Source organism: Metopolophium dirhodum, chromosome 1 (genome assembly GCF_019925205.1).
Source record: "Metopolophium dirhodum isolate CAU chromosome 1, ASM1992520v1, whole genome shotgun sequence".
NCBI lineage: Eukaryota > Metazoa > Arthropoda > Insecta > Hemiptera > Aphididae > Metopolophium > Metopolophium dirhodum.
The window spans coordinates 69,168,078-69,191,885 of NC_083560.1; the positions used below are offsets into that span (position 1 = coordinate 69,168,078).

Below are 23,808 nucleotides of genomic sequence, written 5' to 3' on the forward strand. Positions count from 1 at the left end.
TGTGAGAAATGTTATAATTATTGTTTGATATAACCGTTTTTATTCAGAAAAAAAAATGTTTTTAAAGTTATGTTAAATAATTTGTATTAAAAATCAAATTATTACTAATTATACATCACTCATGCGTAATGAACGTTTAAATGTGAAGTGATTAAATATTAGAGATAATATTTATTTTAATGTTAGCATTCATCGTTCTAATTTTTATTATATATCTAATATTGAGATATTATCTCCTAACTTTCTTATTCACTTTGTCGTAGACTTCTGGAAAGTTGTATTCACAATTAAGCTGCATTCTTATACGCTGATACAAACAATGATTAAACATTTTCTTGAACTCGTATATATTCAAATAAGTGCCAACATACATCATCTTAAATCTAAAATTAAATTTAAAAAAAAAAACCGTTACATTTATAAAAGTATATACTTGTAAAATGTAACTTACCCTTTTGACTTGAGTACAAATAGTTCTAAATCCTTCGCGATATCTGAGTTATAATTGGACACATTGGGCTCTCCATATAAACCAATATCAATGTACATATTGTCTACTGACGCATGTGAGTGTACAAGACCGTGGCCTGGATTTAAAACAGTTGGGCATACCCAAATAGGATAAATCTAAAATTAAAGCAGACACAATTTAAATTGTTTGTTACTATGTAATGTGTTCAAAATATACTCATAATAAATGTTTTCTCAATTACATTCAAGTGTTCATGAAATTTTTCTACAGATTTTTTCAGACATGAAATTGGTAGTATGAAGTCATCTATGAAATGATGTTCATTGTACAATCGCTTAATGGTATCAGTTTGTGTCAATTTCAGTAGAGCCACTTTTGCTGGCATTATCCATCCCAATAGATAACGAAATACTGGATGGTTTCCAAAAGGTATTATATCCTGTACACAAATATCATTCTTACATTATTGTTGGTTGGTACATACAAAAATATTAAATTCTATAAAATGTAGTAATGTTACCTGTACTTCCCAAAATAAAGAATTATTATGTCTAAAGAAATAATCTTTTAAAGGAATATATTCTTCGGCATTCTTTTGTAATAATAAGAATGATTCAACGTGTTTAAAAAACCACGGTTTGTAAAATCGCCCAATTTCATTGATGTATTTCTAGGAAATATAATTATGTTTTTCAAATAAACAAATACAATTAATATTTACTATTTAAGGCTTTGAATTTAATGAACTAATAAACCATGAGTTAAATCCAAATTAATTAATGTACTTAAAATAAGGAATAATATTAAGAAGTAAAAAATCAAAAAATGAATCATTGTAATTGTGTTTTTTTATGTATTTCAATTTTCAACTGAAGCAAAACGGAAAACGATAGAAAGATAGATTAATTTTAACCTGAGCAAAATTGGGTAATGCCTATAGCTAGTAAATAATAATAATTATTAATTAATTAGGTGCTTAAAACTGTTATTTAAAAAACTGTTGTATATTTCATTTTAGATACTGAGCGATGATTAATTTTACAATGATGTTTTTTTTTTTTTTGTGTGTGTCTTCACCGTTTGGGGCAGTAAAACTGCTTTGATTTTCTTATACAGTATCTTGTTCAATGGGAAAGTGAATCCAGTTGATGCATTCGGGAGGTCAAAATTTAAAATTCCCAGAAGGAGACGAGAAAAACTACATAAAAATGATGGCAAAACGGGAATTTTTACACAAAATCGGTTTCGACAAAATAGATTTTGGTTTTTGATGTCACTTTAAAACAAATTACCGTATATACAAGAAATTTTCACTGGTTGCTTATATTAGAATTTTCTATACACGATAGAAATTTTCAAAATATTTTGATTTGTTTTCAGTCTATAAATATAAATAACCAATTAACCCTCCCCCCCAATGTACACGCGCCTGAACTAATGTCTTATGACTTACCTATGTAAAATGTATATGTTATTTATTTTGAATTTAGAATAAAACTCGTTGACATTAAAAATCATTAAGTTCAAAGCTATGCTAATATTACGATAACGATATATCGAATGTACGATGCACCTATTTAAGTAAACAGGTATAATATTATAGTTATTACTGTGCTTTGATCGCCGTCCGTCATTTTTCCAGTCATCAGAACACCTTCATCTTTACTATACATTAATAGCTCAACGAAATCATTATTTTCTGTATCTAGCGTTTCTGAGATAAGTCTAGATTGAATTTTTTCCAAAGAACTAATCGGACGATACTGGAGTTTGACATATCTAAACATATTTAACGTAGGTATAAATGGTTTGTTGGATGAATTGGGTAATTACTAATTACGTAAGAGAGAAGGGCAAACAAAAACTTTTTAACAAGCCGGCAAGCAGCGCAACTTTATAATATAACGTATGTAAAATAATAATTTTTTGTTGTCATAAATTTGAGTTTACTGCAGAAAATTGGCGCATGAAAATAATATAATATTACCGCAAGGGGTAAATTGACCACGTAGTGTCATTGACGGAAAGAAGTAAATTATATTGCGCCCAATACAGTTTGAGTTACCTACCTATCGATCTCTGAGTAATAGATTACGGTCAGATAGTCAGAGGCTTTTTAAGTAGGTTGTAGGCATAGGCGTGCGCACAAGGGGTGCCGGGGGTGTCTGGGCACCCCCGGACCCTTCACCAAAAACGACAAGGGCCCTAATTATTAATTAAGTGTAAATTAAATTAATGAAATTATTGACGAACTCAAAAATGTTGTTCCTTTTAAACGTCGATTATCATTATAAGATTGTATATCTATATATTGTTATGTAATATTTATTAGAATGAATAATAAAATAAAATAAATATTTTTAGTGCACTTGATATCTTTAAAACATTTGTCTGTATCTATAATTGTTTTCAAAATTATTGTGGGCCCTAATTTTTAGTGTGTATCCCCGGAACCAAAAGTCTGCGCACGCCTATGGTTGTTGGTAATATTATTTTGTTATATTTATCATTACACAAGGTTCGAGCACCAATAAGGGACATCATGATAATATTATTATTTAATTTTACATGCATTAGGTTATTTAAAAACATTTTTTATATGGTAAATTGTAAAATATAGAATAGGCCAATAGGTATTATAAATTATAGTATATTAAGCTATTTTCGTAAACCACTATAGTAATGCGACATAATTTTCACACATTGATATTCAATATGGCGTGTTGCACAAACAACTAACTAAACTTCTACGTAAAATCATTAATAATATCATAACAGTTATAATATAGCGATTAAGTTTGATTTTTACATCAATAAATATGCAACAGTGTTTAGAATAAATATCGGTGAATTCATAAGGTCATTAGTAATTGGTAATTAGTAATTACTATACCAATTTTAAAAATCGAAAAATTCCGAACGAAATTATTTACTTTACTCTTGGTATTTTTAACTAAGTATATACTACCTTCAACCTTGTTGTTTGTATCTACCTATTCACTGTAAATGCAATTTACAAATGACAAGACTAAACAGCTATGTTAGAAATTAATAATTATATATATAGGTATATAGCCAGAGGTAGATATATGTTTTCCTGAGTATAATTATTATTCTGAGGATCCACCACGTTATCTAACTATCTAAATCTTTTAGTCATATAGAAGTAAATTTCTATTAACTGCAGATAATTTACAATCAGTTATAATAATATCCAGAAGTATAATATACCCAAAACGGGCTACATAAGCCGTAAAACCTATAGTCACCAGGATGTGTTATATAAGTGCAGTTTTTTTTATTCTTAATTGATTTGATCCAATGTTTTATACGTACTTTTTTGCCGGCATTATGGTGATGTCGATAGCTGTCAAAAATCCTAGTGTACCATACGAAAATGGAATACTTTCAAAAACGTCTGGATTCTCTGCCTGAAATATATCATTATTTTATAATTAATAACAATAACACGCGTAAAATAATAAGCACGCGTTAAATCATTTTCCATACGACATAATATATATACTATATCGTGTATGTAAATAAGCTATGAAATTATAGGAAATTATATACGGTTACCTCTGAACATGTGATCAAATCACCGTCGGCTGTAATGAGTTCGTATCGCGTACATGTCTTATGAAACAACCCAAACTTAAAAGACGAAGATTCCAATCCAATGCCCATAACTAGTCCTCCTAAACGACGAATAACATAATATTAATACTATAATACTATTACCACCTATATTATAACCATTATATTATTTCTAGACTTCTATAGTCGTGATCATTATAATATGCATATATATATTATATATTATAAGCGATATACCGATAGTCAAGTCTTCTAATTCCAAGGCCACGGGTACTGTCCATCCGGATTGGATTAATATTGGAATTAATTGGCCCACTGTAATACTCGGTTCGACCCTGACTGTCTATAAATATATTAATAATAATAATTAAAACGAACAATCAATATATATATTTAGCCCATCACGATATTACATATAAATAATCAGTCTTGTAAAGCATCCAAATACAAGTATTTGAATACTTTTTGAAGTATTTTTAATGTATTCTAAATACAATTTTTAAAAGTATTTTTTGTGTATTCTAAATACTTTTTAAAAGTATTTTTAAAAAAAATTAAATACCATAAAGTCCGTTGTATTAATTATTTTTCACAAAAATGTAACTATCAATAAAAATAATATTGTTTTTGTTGAAACAATATTGGCAATATAATCATAATAATTTTCAATTCGCTCAAGTCGGCTCAGATACTTCCGAGAGACCGAGAATAATTTATTCGATAAATAATTTTAGGCATTGTTATTTAGAAAAAAGTAATAATATAATATTGTATAGAGTATAGACCTATAGTTTCACAGTACAATTTATACAATTATTGAAATATAGTATTATACGTATACCAAATAATTTGCTAGGTATTACTTATTAGATAGATAACTTATTCTGTATACCTAACTAGTAATAACTTATACAATATTAGATAATGCGTACAGTATTTTTCATCGTTTACAGTTGGTATAGTTATTTATTTTTGAATTGTACTTGTAAAAATGTACAGTAAAATATCATAATTTATACTTTATACTTGTGTTATAATATATAAAGTGTAAATATGCTAAATTATGCGTTGATAGTTATCATGCCCTAGTATGTACATCATCGGCCTAATTTATAAGCAGGGCTTAAATAAAGTTTAAGCCCGTTCCTAATAAAGTCGGTAATTCTTGAAAACCGGTAACCGGTTGTCGTTTAATTTTAATATTATGCTAACCGGTAACCGTTTCTTTAAAGATACTTCAAACACTATGACAACCGTTAATCGTTTAAAAACCGGTGATAAGATTTTTTGGTGATCGGTTACCGGTTTTTAAAAATCATATTTTTTAATTTTTTAATTATATTTTTTAAAACCGTTTATTAAGGCGATTCGTGAGTTGATAACATAACTATTATTATTACAAAATCAAAAACTTAATAAGCTTTAATTTGTTCGATTTCACTCAAAGCTTAAAACATATTATTAAGATAATGGCTATCTTAAAAAATCAAAAAACTAAATTGCATACATTTTTTTTATTATTATAATTTTAAAATTATTTATCAATTTATACTTTAAACATAACCAAAAAGTTAAAACAATAAAATAATACCATTGACCAAAGCATAAATTGTGATAGTGTGACACGATATAAAAACGACGTAAATCTCAGACTTTATTCTTGATTTAAATATCGTAAATAGTACTAAATACTAAATATTAAAATATACTAAAATATAGACTAAGCCCCTATTCCACCAACTATTTCGTAATAGGAATCAGCGGGCGATGACGACGTTTATGACGGTATTTATAATATATATATGGTATAATATTCACAACAGATAAGCAATACTTGACAGCAATTAATTGGGGGAAAAAATTTAAAAATAGCTCAAAAATTAAATTCAACTATAATATAATCATGAAATAATTAAAGTATTAAATACCACGAAAAAACCGTTAATTATTTTGGTCGGTAGATAATATAGGTTTTGGTTATAAAAACGTGATTGAAAATACGAGGTAACCGCTCTGATGTTAATATTTAGATATTTTCTTGATTACCGATAAGTTATCGGTTATCGGCGATAACCAATAATCGCTTCCTGTACTCCAAAACTAAAAGCGGTTATCGGTTTTCGGTTATAAAATTTACGATTTTTACCGGTTTTTGTTATAAACTGGTTATCTACCGGTAATAACTATTAATATTGAACTATTTTAAAATTATTATTTGGTTTTTTTTTCATATTTAAACATTGTTATTTACCACACAAAATATTTTCTTTTTTTATAAATTAAATTACATTAACTTAATATTGTTTTTTTGCAATAATTCTATTAAAATATAGCCTAGACAGTAAGAAAGACATATTTTATTCATCTTTGATACTCATGAATCATGATATTAATAAACATGAAATTATTTTTTTTGAGACAGGAGTTAAAATACTTATAAACAGGGCTAGAAACCGGTAACCGGTTTATAACGAAAACCGGTAAAAACCGTAAATTTTAGAACAGAAAACCGATAACCGCTTTTAGTTTTGGAATACAGAAAGCGATTATTGGTTATCGGTAATCATGGTTTGTTAACATGAGTTTACTATTAGGTAGGTAAATCATCAGACATGTTATAGTATTTGTGAAATTGTTAAAATAGTTAAACCTAACGGCTAACATAATACTCATAATAAGTATACTAATATTATAGGTACATAGGTGTTATAGGAATCGCGGTAAAAAAAGTCCGTGGTAAAAAAGTCCTAGGAAAAAAAGTCTGAGTGAAAAAGTCCGTGGTTAAAAAGTCCGTGGTGAAAAAGTCCGAGGTCTAAAAAGTCCGAGGTCTAAAAAGTCCGTGGTGAAAAAATCCGAGGTCTAAAAAGTCCGAGGTGAAAAAAAGTCCGGTATATATAATATTAGGTAAAAGAAAAATACGCGGTATGATGCACAATCAAACTTCCATTTAGTATTAATATAATTGGCTTACCTTAAAACAATTGTTTCTCCTGAAGGAGAAGATCTTTTTAAATTATTTTGACGCAACCTACGTAAATGGACCAGTTAGAAAAGTAGGGGTTGGTACCAAATTCAAATTAAAAAAAATAAGTCCACTTTTTCCTCGAATACTTGGAATGTACATAAAACAACGATTAATGGTGACCACCGAACGAATAATGTATGCCGTATGCGAATCGTGGAATAACAGATTTATTCATTTAGTTGGCCACAGTCATCCGACTATTTGGACACTAATCCAAAAAATGAGATTAGAAGTAGCGGCAGATAATGCGAAAGTAGCTATCGACAGCATGGGAAAGCCGGGAAAAAAGAAACAAAATTCAACACAGTTCCGACTATAGTTACTTTATACCAAAGAATAGATAATCATTCAATTACCATTGAAGAATTTTTAGAAAAAGTTGGCCATAATATCAGAACAAGGCCTAGATAAACATTAGAATTTTTTTTTAACATATTATATTTTATGTGACGTATTATGTATATTTTTTTGAATTAATAATATTTTCGATTTTTGTATATATAGGTAATAAATAATGATATAGTAAGTACAATAAGTACATAATTATTGCACTTTTATAATTTATATAATTACAAATTATATTAATACCAACTTGAAGTTTTTTTTACCTAATTATATGATTCGGACTTTTTCACCTCGGACTTTTTAGACCTCGGACTTTTTAACCACGGACTTTTTTACTCGGACTTTTTTTCCTAGGACTTTTTTACCACGGACTTTTTGGTAGTATACCGTGTTATAGGTATATAGTATGCCTACAGTTTAAAAAAAGGTGGGTAAGTGGATGTCGCTCTGCTGTACATTAGGTTACAAGTGGGTCACTGTAATGGATGGTGTTAAATTTGAATTCAATGATATAATATCATTGTATAAGAAAAACGATTCTGAGCGAAAACGGTCAGTCAGCCTATGATATTACCAAGTATATTTGATGATATTACTGTGAATAAAGTAATTTATATATAACCTATTTACGTGGAGCTTTATTTTCAATTTTCAATCCTTAGGTATAAAAGTTAAACATTTTATAAATTTTTAACTACAAAAAAATTATTAAACTTTAAATTTGATACATTTTGTCAAAATTTGAACTTTAAATGCTTATAAAAAAAATTGTGCCTATGTATTTTTAATATTTTTCAACTGCTATTATAAAAATATATCAGGAGCATTCTATTAAATTTTCACAAATTTTTACCAAACAGATAAAATTTTATTGGTATTTATAGAAAAAAAAACTAAAAAAATTGAAAACTGACAATGTCCGTAAACAGCTCAAAAAGAGTCAAATTATTTTCAAAATTTTATCGTGTATAGAAAATGCTAATACAAACATTCAGTGAAATTTTCAAGTATCTACAGTCATACGTTTTTTAATTACAACAAAATAAGAAAATCGTTACATGAGATATCGAGTGAATATCAAATGTTGTAAAAATATGAATTTCAAACGCTCATATAAATTTAATTTGACTTTCTTCTAGAAATTTTTTTCTGATAAGGGTAGACAAACTTATAAGGAATCTTGTATTACATTTTAAAATCTTAGATTTAAAAAGAAAAATTTTTATGAATTTCTAACTCAAAATAATTTGCAAATTTTCGTCATTTTTACGTATTTTGTCAATATTTGAACTTTAAATGCTTATAAATAAAAACTGTGACTAAGGATTTTTAATTTTTTCATTTGCCTTGGAAACAATATACTAGGAGCCTTGTATTAAATTGTCAAGCTTTTTTTACCCAACAAATAAAGTTTTATTGATATCCATAGACATTTGACCGAGAGTAAATCCGAGTGCTCTTAAAAAAAAACCACGTATAAAATGGTTTTTGACAAAAACCTGATTTAAATTTGGTCGCCAAAATTTGAACCAGCTGTAAACAAAAAATCATTAGAATGGAACACAAAAACTTGAAATTAACCGGTGAAAATCAATCCGGTATAAAACAATATTCCCCTTGTTACAAATACGTGACACCGATCCACCCCCATATCACATATTTGTGACACTTGGCCGTGAACGTTTTTAAAGATTTTAAATTCCAACATATTTGTTTAATCTTGTCCTATAATTATAATTTATAATATTGTAAATGTAAAAATAATGATAAATAGTTAAGTATCTTGTATCTACTGTTGATCTTAAAAATGATTTCTAACATCTCATTAAGTTCTCTTCAATAATTATACTACATGTAGATAAATATAATATTACATGTACCTGTAGGTGTATAATGATACCAGAATATAAGATGATAGATACTGGAGAATAACCATTATATAGAAATAAAAGGCATGCCGATGATTATAATTCATGGCCATGATTGGCCATACCACTTAAATACCATTACGATAATCACTTACCCGATTGTGACTATCGATAGAAATCATCTCATCCAAATGGACGTTTATGTTAAACATGCATTTCTTGTACGTCATTTCAGCCAGAGTCATGCTCCTCCAACTAGGTCTGGCTGTACACATCATACGGTTGGGAGCGTATAAATTTCTATGCCGTATCTGCGCGGGAGGAGGAAATATAAACAATAATTAACTATCATTCGGCATTCAATAAGTACTATATTACTAAGTTTTTTTATAAATTAGATATTATTATAATATAATACAATATACAATACATATGTATTCACCTCGCACTGAATGTTTTTAACTTTTTTTTCGTGGTCAATTCCGGTACGACGGCGGCGTGACCATAAGCTTTTTTCGAAGGTGGCCCACACTTTTCCCATCACAGTGCATGGTAGGAGGAAGAATACTACAAACACCCATCGGTAGTTCACCAAAACGTATTCCATTAAAGAATCCGAATGCATTTCTGTATTTGAATGATCTTAAGATACATATACAAATAAATATTTATATTATTTGCAGGTGTTTTAAATTCTAAAAAAATATTAGGTACCTATAGCATGCACAACTGAAGTTGCAAAATATATATGTAAAGACAAATATATATTATATAATATATTATTTATGTATACTGTATAGCATGGTGACTATTCAACTCCTTCAATAATACCTAGATTATTTCCACCTTTCAAGTATTTTATTTAACTTAATATTAATTTATAAACTCATTGTACATTTATTTAATAAAAATAATTCACTATAAATATTAAACAGCCGGTAAGTGGGTGTCAATCTGCTGTACAGTAGGTTACAAGACAAGTAGGCCACTGTAATGAATGGTGTTAAATTTGAATTCAATGATATAATATCATTGTATACGAAAAACGGTTCTGAACGGAAACAGTTTGTCAACCTAGGATATTTTACATAATATTTATATTGTTATTATTAATACGGTAGTCCGTGCCTAAGTTTAATTAATATTATTTAAATATTATCATATTTCAATACTTGTATATAATAATATACATGAAAAATTTGAAATTTCAAGTACCCACGAATAATATTTTTAAATTGCAACAAAATAACTAAAATCGTTATTCTTGGTTACATAATATGTAATTTCATCAAAATTTCAAATTTGAACATAAAATAACTATAAAAAAATTTTGTTTTTATATTTTTTGGTTATAGGAATACCCACAAACGTTGAACCTTGATTTAAATTCTCAATTCTTATTTCTTAGGTATATACAAGTTGAACATTTTTTACATTTTTGACTACGAAAATATTTTTAAATTTTAAATTTGATAAATGTTGTCAAAAACCGAACTTTTGTCTTCCTCAAGACGTATATTATTACTTAAGTATATACAAATAATATTAATTAAATTTACCAACTACCGTATTAATAATAATAATATCAATATAATATAAAATATCTTTAGCTGACAAACCGTCTCATCTCAGACTTGTTTTTCGTATATCTAATGATATTAAATCGTTGAATTCAAATTTAATAGTTAATACCATCTATTACAGTTACCCACTTGTAATCATTGACTGTGTTGACCTTAGTATTTTAACAAGATTAATAAAAAAATAAAATTTTTGGCTACGCCAATGCTTGTAACAATGTAACCTACTGTACAGCAGAGCGACATCTACTAACCAGCTTTTTTAGTTTTAACACTCAAAGTACTCTAAACAAGTATCATACAATATTTTTATTATAACTAATGTTTAATAACATAATATACGATATGATTTGACAACAACTAGTTTAACATACCGTACTATTAATATTATGCATGTGCAGTGTGCACTATATAGTAATAAAAAAATCAATTACTTATAGTAGGTACTACACATCAAAGTTAGAATCCTAGATATAAATACCACCTTCTCGACTTCTCCGCTTAGAATGCTTTTTGTAAGCTATCATTTATCATAAATTAGTAATTACAATTTAACACATCCTATAATAAATAACAGTGACCTACTCAATCACGATTCACGATGTACACCCGGCTGTTCCAATTATAGTGACTGTCAACGATTTTTTTTTTTTTGTTAATTAATACACATGAACACGATTAAATTAAATTTAAATCGACGCAATTCACAAGATTTAACTTTAACTCGATTACTGAAATGGAGGGTAATGAAATAAATATTATGTATGATGAATAATTTACATAAATTATGAAGGAAATTGAAAAAAAGCACCTCGAGATTTTTTCACTAGTTTATGTTTCATTATTCCGGTGCGGGATCGATGATTGATGATACGATTTTCTAGATAATATTTAATATTAATATAAATATTAGTAAAAATAATATATATTATAATATATGATTCACGAATTATGACGCATGTAAACATTCCATCTAACATCGAACGCAGATTATTTCTGCTGCGCGCCCGCTCTGGCGTTCGGCCTCGGTGTAACGCGTTGTTTACGCGGTAGTGTAGTATTTTTTTGTGTTCATTTTAGTGCAGTCGGTTGTTTTTCTTCCGAAATGACCAGGATCCCATATAGCTAAGTCGCGCTACACCGATTCTGACGCGTCGAATAAAATTATAGAAATCGTCTAAATTAATATTATTATAAATAATTATAATACTGTTTCTGTTGCAGTGTTTCTGTATAAGTATAATGTATAAATGTATAATATAGTACGTTTATAGTATAATAAATCTGTATATAGTGTATAATATCATCCTCATAAAAAATTACTTATAGTAAAAATACTATTTTTGTATATAATAAAATATGTATTAACAACAAATAACACGGAGTTAATAAAGTGACTTATATAGTAGGTAGGTACTAGGTAATAAATTAACTTATTTATATATTATATTATTATTTAATTAAAATACAATTTGCATAGGTATCTAAAATTAGTTTATATAATTAGTGTTGTAAAAATGGAATAAAATGTATATAGTTTCAATAAAAACCACACACAATTTAATACAATTGAATATGTTAAATTTTTTACCCCTCTTCCCCACCAAAAAAAAGTATCAAGTATCTACCGTTTTTCACTTTTAATATACTACCTACTAAAGTATCAACTATATGTATGTCATTTTTGTTACCAGCAACCACCCTCGATGCAGAATATTTAAATAAATATATGTTGCTCCAAACGTGAAGATAGGACGCAAAGTAAAAACATTCGATTTTTGCTCTGAATCTAACTTATTTTAATTAATTGGCCGTTATATAAAGTTTTGATATCATGTGAAATGTACAATGTTCATTTTATATTATATTGTGATAAGTTAAGTTTACAAATTTACAATTTTAGTTACTACATGAAAAATTGCAATTATGTACTCGGCGTGGACATTTGTTTAGGAATAATATAAGTAATAAATATTAATAAATATTAATAAATAATAAAAGTATTATACATTTTGCTATTTTTTATTCCATTTAAAATTAGTTTGTATCACAATTATATATACCAAAAAACATTTACACAGGGGGAACCGCTTTCCCATAATCCCTGTGTACTAAAAATACCTATGTTGAATAACCAATAATATTTTATTTTTATTCTAAAAATGTCCTGGACAACTGGACAAGTAAATAAAATTGGGATATTGCGTATAATAAAATGTTTTGCTAACATAGGCGGTAGGCACATACATATTATTATAATTTATTGATTTTACAACGATAATATTATAGTGATTTATGTTATTTGTATTACATAGATACATACATTTGATTTTTACTACCTATTATGGCTTTTTTTTAGTTTTGTTCTGCTATAATAAATGTAGGTACACTAACGACCAACACTATATGGACATATGGTATATACTATATACTACACGTCTTACGTATATTGTCTATACACATTATTACATTAATACTATTCAGCCGAGTTTTATTCAACAGCGATCCGTCCATGACACAATACTATAGGCTCTGTGTGAATACGGCAAGGCAACGGTATGAGATCCTGGTACTTTCGGACGTAAAATAACCAACATGTCGACGAAAAAAGATGCTATGACGGACATACGTCGACATAATATAATGTGCACTACCAATATAAAAATATAATATTTACACATATATTTATGATAACGCGTGGCAGGAATAATGTTGGATGTTCAAGTGCGTGGACAATAATATTATTATTTAAATAATTATTTATTCACCATAAGGCATTAAGGCATACATATTAGTAATATTAGTTATAATACATGAGTTAATGTTAAAATCATGTGAAATAATATCAATAATTAATAAATTATATTTATTATAATTAAAAAAAACCTGGGTAAGCCGCTCTCCTGTATAGTCAAAATATAGTCGTCGAGTGTTCGTCGTATTCGTCGTTCAATATGTCACAGTGTAATCCAATGTGTGTATTACAAACTACAAAGTAAATTAGAACGTGTAAAATTTAAATTCAACAAAAAACCATTGCATACGATTTATTTTACGAATATTTTTATTATACTAAAAACGATTGAAGCAGATTTCCAGAAACCCATCTTAAAGTTGAAGATTGTAGCATTCTTTCTAGTTTCTTCTGTGAAAAGTGTACACGCAGCCACGCAGGACGCAGACACACAACTGCGTACACACCACACAACATTGTAAACCCAATGACCATAATATTAAGTACATTTATCGCTATTCATAATCTAAAATACCGCGACAATATTGTTTTTATTAGCATTTCAATTTCTACGAAATTCCTATGGTTGAAATCACGATGTAGAGAAGAGAAGGTGATAACACTCGGCTTGGCCAGGAGAAAAAAAGTGGCTTAGTTTTCGACGGCAAATTTGTAGTTTAAATAATATTCACCGGGAGCACCACAAGCTTCGAAGCTAAAATTTAATTTATTGCAATGAATCAAAAATATTAAATATTATAAATATTGTATTTATGATGGAAAATACCTGTGTGTACCTACGTTTATTTATTGGTATTTCAATAAGATAATTTTAACGTATGGTATTCATATTGCAAATCGTTTATTGCCTTATGATATACTTTATTCAACTGCCTAGAAGTTTACAATTGAAAATTATAGCAAAATTGCAGATAACAGAATACAGACCATTACAAATTTAATAATTTCTATATTCTATATATTATAATTTATAAGTAACTCAAATCTATTTATATACATATACTTATTACTTACTTCTTTATTTTACTTTTGATTCAATATTTACCTAATATTGGTATTTGGTACCTTCTCTTAAAAATATTTAAATATATCTAAAACACTATTACATTAATAATAATAGGTAATGTGCCTAAGTATAATACATAAAATAGTATACATATAAGTAAGTAGTTATCACATAATATTAAAGAAGTAGTTACAACTTGGACTGTTTTGAGAAATGTTTTTGTTTTCTCAGGGTTTAAAGTGGAAAAATTCCAGGGGGGGACTAATGTCTCCATATAGTTTTAACTTTTAAGCGTTCTATTTATAATTTTATGTATAATGCCTAATGTATAAAATCCTAATTTGTTGAATGGGATACATTTTAACCGTCATCAGAGGTAGGGTTGACAGAGTCCTCTTGAATCCCCCCCCCCCCCCATACTTTAACCCCTGAGTGTTCTGTGTTGTGACTTAAAGATAATATCCTGATTTGGGTAGTATTTTTTACAAATTATGTTAACATAAATAGTAATCTAGATTTACTAAAATAAACAAATGTGTTATTTAATTAAAATTATAATTATATCCCAATCAGATTATAAAAACATAAAACTTAAAATTAAATATGTTATAGCCTATAGGAAAATTGCAATAAAGATAAATTAATAAATAATACATTTTTACAAAAGGTTAAAATTTGATTTACTTAATATGTACCTAATAGTTATTTATTAACTATAGTTTATCTTACATCAAGATAAAAGTTATAAAAATATTGTTTATTACCTAATAATTATCATATTAAATTATAATATTTAAATTTAAAGTATGAGTATCCGTATCTTGAAAATTACTTAAAATGATTTTATGTACAAATAATTTATCTAAGTGTATAAATTATTATTAAGTACCAAATAATAATAATACTCTATATAATTATTATATTATTGTGGAGTAATGCTATTTAATAATTACCTAGTTAAAATTTATAAAAAATCTTGTAAATATTTTTTTGTCTTTAATATAGTCACAGTATCTTTGCCCTTTGGAGCTCTAAACAATGAAATATTTTTTCCTTCACTTCCACTAGCTTCTCAATCAAATATATGATAAAAATAAAAAAGGCAGCGTAAAGGGAGCCAATAATAATCAAGTATATATGCGCGGGATATAGAATTTGTTAGCGGCTATTGTCAGCGTATTTTTGATGATTAGAAAAATTTATATCTGTGATATCCCTTTACGCAGCCATTTTGTTTCTGATGATAAAAATCCTAGTCGATATGGAATAACCTGTATATTTCAACAATAGAATTTCCCCAAAGTCACGAAAATGCGTAAATTATTTTATAGTTAAGAATATTCGAAAACATTTAAATTTTAAACTTTTAAATTCTAAACCATAGGCTTTTAATTTTTTCAAAAATAGATATTAAAATTAAAATATTAATTAAATGATTACCATAAACCTTACGATTTTAGATTCTGAGTGGAACGATGAATGTATTGATTTTACAATGATTTGTCATTTCAATGATTTTTTTTTTTATTTTAATTTTAATTTTTGTGTCTGTCATCATCTTTTAGGACCGTAAAAATGTTTAGATTTTCTTCAACAGTATCTTTTCTGATAGGAAAGTGAATCTAGTTGGTACTTTGGGGGGTCAAAAGTAAAAAATTCCCAATAGTTTTCAAAAGTGCCGCGAAAAACAAAAGAAAAATTAAGAAAAAACGGGAATTTTTACGCAAAGCCTGCTTTCGAGAAAATCGATTTTGGTTTTTGGTGTAGCTCTAAAACAAACGAACGTATATACATGAAATTATCACTGGTTGTTTATATTTGCATTTTCTATACACGATAAAATGTTAAAATATTTTGAAATTGTTTTGAATTGCTTAGGAACATTTTCAGTTTCCAATTTTATTAGTATTTTTTTCTATGGATATCAATAAAACTTTATTTGTTGGGTAAAAAAGCTTGACAATTTAATAGAAGGCTCTTAGTTTATTGTTTCAAAGGCAGATGAAAAAATTAAAAATCCAGCCACAATGTTTTTTATAAGCATTTTTTTTTTTTATTTATTTAAGTAATTTACAATCTATACAACATTATGTACAATGAGCAATTAGGATATTTAATAATATAAAGTAACAGGATTTAACATTAGTGGGCAGGCACTCAGCAGCGCCACCCGACCGAGAACATTTTAGATGTCGTGGTTTTTTTTAGGCGAACAGTAAAGAAACGATTTGACAGATATGATTTTATCAAGAGGAAAAGAGGGACGGGTAAGAACTTTTTAAGTTTGTACATTAGTCCGTCGTACTAAACCCGATCAAAGGCTTGGGAGATGTCAAGGAATACTGCTGTACAGAACTGTTTTTTTTTCCAGGGAGCTGGATATGATATCGACTGTTCTGTGTAATTGGTTAAATGTAAATAAGCATTTAAAGTTCAAATATTGACAAAATACGTAAAAATGACGAAAATTTGCAAATTATTTTGAGTTAGAAATTCATAAAAATTTTTCTTTTTAAATCTAAGATTTTAAAATGTAATACAAGATTCCTCATAAGTTTGTCTAACCGTATCAAAAAAAAATTTCTAGAAGAAAGTCAAATTTAATTTTTATGAGCGTTTAAAATTCATATTTGTACAATATTTATATTCGCTCGATATCTCATGTAACGATTTTCTTATTTTGTTGTAATTAAAAAATGTATGACTGTAGATACTTGAAAATTTTACTGAATGTTTGTATTAGCATTTTCCATACACGATACAATTTTGAAAATAATTTGACTCTTTTTGAGCTGTTTATGGTTATGGACATTGTGAGTTTTCAAGTTTTTCAGTTTTTTTTTTCTATAAATATCAATAAAATTTTATTTGTTGGGTAAAAAAGCGTGAAAATTTAATATAAGGCTCCTTATATATCGTTCTAATAGCAGTTGAAAAATATTAAAAATACATAGGCACAATTTTTTTTATAAGCATTTAAAGTTCAAATTTTGACAAAATTTATCAAATTTAAAATTTAATAATTATTTTGTAGTTTAAATGTATAAAATGTTCAACTTTTATAGCTAAGGATTGAAAATTTCAAACAGGGTTCCACGTAAATAGGTAAATATATAAATTACTTTATTCACAATAATATCATCAAATAGGTATATTTTTTATAATACTTATTATTTTGTATAATACACATAAATATTATACAGTACTACCTACGCTAATTACTACATTATTATGCACTAATTTTGAATTATATAAGTAGACAAACCTCCAAAAATAAACATTAGAACACAAGGCTCCCGATATATCGTTCCAATAGCAATTGAAAAATATTAAAAATACAGGTCCCCTAGTCCTCCTAGTTGAGCCACTGTAGATATATGTATATTTTAAGTTCAAATTTGGACAAAACTAGATATTTAAACAAATAACAAAAATTCTAATTTCTTTGTTGTAATTTAAAAATATTGTTTGTGGGTACCTAGGTACTTGAAACTTTTGAAGTAGGCACATATATTATTAAATTTTATACACACAACAGCATTGTCAAAAACAATGTTTTAAGAAAAAAATAATACAACATTCAGCATAATATTACTATACTAGTAAAATAAACTGTTTTAATAGCAATATTATCATGAAATATACTTACTAACAGAAACGTGCTTGAGAATTTTTAATGGTGGAGGAGGAGGAGGGGTTAAAATATAAAAATATAATAATATTTTATATTAATATATAATACAATTTTATAATAACTTTTTAGAAATATAATAATTAAAATTATACGTAAGTATATATATATTTGTCAAGTAGCTAGGGGGATTAAACCCTACCCACTCCTTAATCACGGCTCGACTTATTAATATATTATAGGTTGACAGTCTTTTCTCAGATATATACTCATATTATATTAATAACTAATGTTCATATTTCAATTAAATTTTAAACGTAATTACTCATAAAAAAAATAAAGCAATTAACAACATTCATAACTCTGATCTACTCATAATATTCAATAATTTATTGTATAAATTAAATATCATATTATTATCATAGGTGTCACTGTATCAGTTCAGAATATAATATTATTATCTAATAGATAAGTAATTGGTAGGTATATATCAGGCGGAAATATAACAATATAATTTTCGGATTTACTCTTCTGGGAGGTTTCTTCATTCTGTGAATCATGTATTTTTTTTTCATTACGTCATCCAATTTTTATTGTTATACATCTATTTGAACAGATTGTGTAAAAAAAATATTTAAAATTTAAAAAAAAGGCGGGAATTTATCTATTGCTATGATTACGACCAACGAACACCATGACTCGACGAAAAAACACGACTCGATACCGTCCGTCCCACTAAATACCTATCAAGACGCCTTTAAAATTGCCTATATAAACCCCTTTAATGAGGCATCCTCGTAAAAAGAAAAACGTAGGTAATCAAAAATTTGATAAATACCTAATAATCAACAATATAATGATAACGGCATTAGAAAAAAACGATTTTTCGTCTCACGAGCATCTTCATTGAGTACCGCGAGTTTCTACTGTGCTGTTTACATTTGCCGGGCTCTACTGTCGTAGTGTCGAACTCGACTCGTCTGTCTGTCCTGTTAGGTTACCACAGTGCCACCGTCTTGTGACTTGTAGTGTGTTGCTCACGTCGGACGTGTTAATAGTGTCTTCGTCAGAAACATGTTGTCAGTTGCCAGTTCATTCGAAACCATCCACAAGGGACAAATTCTTTCAACAGATATTGATTATTACAATAAATATGTTTGTACTAGTTCTACGGATGGCGTTATTCAAATTATCGATAGTGACAAATCAGACTTGTATGCACCGGTGATACAATTACAAGAACATGTTGGTCCTGTATGGCAAGTAAGGTTTTCACATCCAAAATTTGGATTTTTAGCTTCCTGTGGATCAGATTGTCAATTAATTATACGTAAAACTAATGACAAGGGTGAGTGGAAGGTTGTCTATCAATATGATGGACACAAATCATCAACGACTTCTATAGATTGGGCACCGTATAAATCTGGAGCAATCATAGCTTGTTCAAGTGTTGATGGTACTATTTCAATTCATGCACTAAATAATAATGATTGGTGTGTATCAAAGATCCCTAATGCTCATGTAAATGGTGTTAACTGCATCAGTTGGTCAAATGAATTATTCAATAATAATTTGCTGTTAGTTAGCGGAGGAAATGATAATAAGATCAAAATATGGCAAGGTCAAATAGGTATGTGGAACGTTAAGTATGAATCAGACAATCAACTATCTACTATCAAAGACATAAGTTGGAGTCCAACTCCTGGTCTGTACAAACATGTATTTGCTAGCTGTGCCTCGAATGGTAGAGTATTTGTATGGGGAAGTGATGATTGTTTTGATTGGGCACAAACAGAAATTGACCCCGATAACATGCAAAAACAAAAAATTAGTTTTTCTCGTTTTGGAACTGTGTTATCTGTTACAATGAACAGTTATGCTGTACAACTTTGGAAACAGATTGATAAACAAACTTGGATGTGTATGGATAATAGTATTGCAAACAGAAAAACTTTGGATCGTCAAAACAAAAATGTTAATCAAGATATATTTGCTTCTATTGCTTAATGGATAGTATTTTCAATACATTAATTTTTATTTGAAAATTAATGCAATTTCAACATGATTTCTGACTGAATTGACTATGACTGCTGTTTTTATATAGTTAAAAAAAATTGTAATTTTATGTTGAGTAAGAAAATAATATTTTGAATAAATATGTATAGGTATTTTATAAGTTTATTAATTAAAATACAATGATTGTTTTTGATACAACTTGTTTATTTTCATTACAATAAATATTATAATTAATATACAATATAATATAATATAATGAATATTGAAATACAACTCTTAAAAGTATAATTTTTTTAATTAAATTTATCATATTAATTTACATGTTTTTATATTGAAATTAAAATAATACTCATGTTTATATAACTAATAATTTTTATAATATATGTCGTAATCAGTCAATATTAAGATATTTAACTTATTTTGAATGTTTAAACTTGTTTTTATAAATAAAACAAGATTTTAAATTCTAGTACCTACCGAGTTTCATAATTAATAATCACTGAATCAATAGTACTTATGGTCCCTTAAATATAATTTAATAGCCTATTGTTGGTTTATTAAATTTTTGTGAATCATTTAATGATTTAAGTAAATCAGTTTAGTATACAATCCAGCGTAATCGTGATAAACAACATGGTATGATTGTAAAGATCCAGATTTAATTCAAGTCCACGCAACAGCACGTCACTTGATAACTCATATTATTACCGTATGCGGGTATGCCACACTACGTAACGTGCCTACCAAAGGATACTACATAAACAACCGTAAAAAAATTCCTATCATACTTTGTTATTTATAGCATGAGCTTAAGTGTAGTAAGCAATCTGTAAATAAAACTATTATCAATTGCACACTCTGGTATAATATTATGTTTGAGACTGAAAAGAAGTCGCCTGCTTCAATTAAATAATAATTTCCTAGTCATGTGCTATTGAATTTTTAGGAAAAATTTAGTCTAGTATACATATTATTGCTAATTAATAATTTATTATATTACTGCATTTAAAAATGTATCACATGTTTGATACAAATTTAACAAATTGACTTATTGCGCATTAAACTTTTGGTTTTTAACATACTGGCTACTGGAATTTAGTATGGAACATCAAGAAAAGAATATACTACTAGGTAGTATAGTAGTATTATATTTTATAGAACATGCTATGAGCCCAGGGTTGGACTAGGCCACCGGGGCATGGCCCAGTGGGCTGCAGGCCGCTGTAATTTTAGTTAAATAAGACTACTTAAATTTTTTTCCTTTTTAATTTAATACATCTATTTTCTATTATTAAAATAAAATAAAAAATATCGCACTGTAACGTGATGTCACTAATGGTATGCGGTGACATGGAATTAGATAACTAGTAGTTTGAAGATTGAACATATTTAATGTAATATTTAATAATATTTACAGTTATAATGTTTTATTTAAGTATAGACTATATGTTTCAGCATATAATAATTTATTTATTGCATATACTAACATTGTCTTATACTCAAATTGGACGGGAAAGAAGTTTTCAACTTAAACATTTATAAAAACTCGATTAAGAAATCGTTAGTTGATGGATAATTTGGATACTTGGATGCTGATGAATTTAAACATATTTTAATGTATCTCTGTCATTTGAAGACATAACTAATGAAGTTGTTCAACTAAGTTCAGTATTAAAAAGTATATTAGTAGTATAAAATTAATAAATACACTTACATTTTTTAAAAATATATTTATATATGTATAAAGAAGCCAAGTACTAGATAAAAATGAATTTATGTTATCTTTTGGAAAGTTAAGTTAAATTTTTTTTTTGTGTATTAAGATATTAATTATTACATTTTTTTTAATCAAAATAAAATAAATAGGTCATTAACTTACTAAATATTATATTATGCGTAAATTTGATTTATTCAAGGTAGGTATAACATTAAATCTGAAAATATTCAAATGTACCCATGTATATATTGTTTATTGAGTTATGAAGATACATTTTCAGTTAACAAACATTTGATTAGGAGGTACTTACTTAAATAAAGTTTCATTGAGGCCTTTCAAAATTATTTTGCTCGGGTCGTGCTATAGACCTAGTTCAACCCTGTATGAGCCTATGTTCCATAGTTTTGCACTCAGAATACTTGAACACTTATATTAATGACTAATAACTATATCTACATATTATGTCCACTGTCCAGTTAAGTATCATATTATATTTGTTATTACAATACAAGATTCTCAAGGAAGAAATTGGAATGTAACCGATACGTATCGGTTTAATATTGAGAGGTCAAGAATTCAAATATGCGGTATACAAGCAAACCGTAGAGATCTGTAATGGTCTATGACAGATAATTACAATAATAAACAAACAAATTTCAATGTCAAAAACTGGTTTTGTAAAAATATTTTTATTTTTTGTTGTTTTTTTTTATTTTCTCGATTATCTTGTAAAGTAGGTTGGTAAAATGTCTACTTCCAAAGTTAAAACTAGATTCTATTTACTACCAGAAATATCTCCCTTGAAAATCTGAGAATTTTTCCTTCTATAAAAAGTGTTGTTAGACATCTTAGTACATTATTTTTGTGTCTATTAGGAAAAAATAGTTACAATACAGAAAAAAATCAAAGTACCTACATGTTACATGTAAGTCAACAATGAACGTATTTATTTTTATCCTCTTAATATTAAATAATATTATGTGATGTAAAATTGTGCATGTGTTAATTTTTTACAACAATACAGTGATACACTGGTACCTATTTATTTGGAAAACTTTTTTTATTTATCAATTTATCCCTATTACAGTTATAATTATTTTTAATATTTTACACTATAAATACTGCAGTATATATATACTAACCTATATGGATATTAGTATATTATGTAGGAGAATTGAAGTTGGTAAATGGTAATATTATGTATAGGTACTTGCAGCTTTTAAGTTTAAATATTATAAGGAGCATAAGAACTAGGGGCTTCCATACTGAACAACACTTTAAAAAAATATATCATATGTTTTGCAATTTTATACTGAACATCAAAAACATATTTTTTTATGAAAAATACTGTACACATTTACATTATTAAGTCACATAATGATAGATATGTGAATGAAATATTCATGGATGTTGATAATAATGATAATATAAGTATTAAATAGTGGTTCTCATAACTGTTATAAGCACGTTTCCTAGATAAAAATTATCCTAGGTACAGTATTACATATTACTAAAAAATGTCCTATTAGTATCTTTTTTTCTTCCGCAAAAATTTCAATTAATAAACATAATATATTTTGATACATTAATTATATTATTTACCTACATTTTATTATAAAATAAATTAAAAATTAAAAAACGAGAATGTATAGAAAACGTTGACTAAATAAAATTCTTGATTCAGTCTTCACCTCAGCGCAGAATTATTGCAATAAATAAAATAAAATACTTAATTAGGTACCTATAGACTACAGGATATAATACTTATTGCACGTTTAATCAGTACAAAATCAGTG

General features: G+C 27.3%; 2 protein-coding genes across 3 annotated transcripts; one reads left to right on the forward strand and one right to left on the reverse strand.

Annotated features, from left to right (window-relative positions):
• Positions 1-151: 151 nt before the first annotated feature.
• Positions 152-14,177, reverse strand: LOC132933637 (delta(24)-sterol reductase-like). 2 transcript variants are annotated; one of them, XM_060999903.1, is made up of 12 exons: positions 13,991-14,177; positions 13,774-13,875; positions 9,750-9,949; positions 9,463-9,618; positions 4,307-4,412; positions 4,052-4,170; positions 3,809-3,903; positions 2,083-2,251; positions 993-1,142; positions 714-911; positions 452-627; positions 152-383 (listed from the first exon to the last, which is right to left on the reverse strand). In XM_060999903.1, the coding sequence occupies exons 3-12, from the start codon at positions 9,930-9,932 to the stop codon at positions 230-232; spliced, it is 1,506 nt and encodes a 501-aa protein (XP_060855886.1). In that variant the 5' UTR covers positions 9,933-9,949; positions 13,774-13,875; positions 13,991-14,177; the 3' UTR covers positions 152-229. The 2 variants fall into 2 exon arrangements, with proteins under 2 accessions (XP_060855886.1, XP_060855885.1); XM_060999902.1 differs by having other exon boundaries at positions 13,961-14,177.
• A 4,886-nt stretch (positions 14,178-19,063) lies between these two features.
• On the forward strand, positions 19,064-23,291 carry LOC132936668 (protein SEC13 homolog). The gene has a single exon (XM_061003433.1). It carries the CDS (start codon positions 19,354-19,356, stop codon positions 20,284-20,286), a length of 933 nt encoding a protein of 310 aa, XP_060859416.1. The 5' UTR covers positions 19,064-19,353; the 3' UTR covers positions 20,287-23,291.
• Positions 23,292-23,808: the final 517 nt, after the last annotated feature.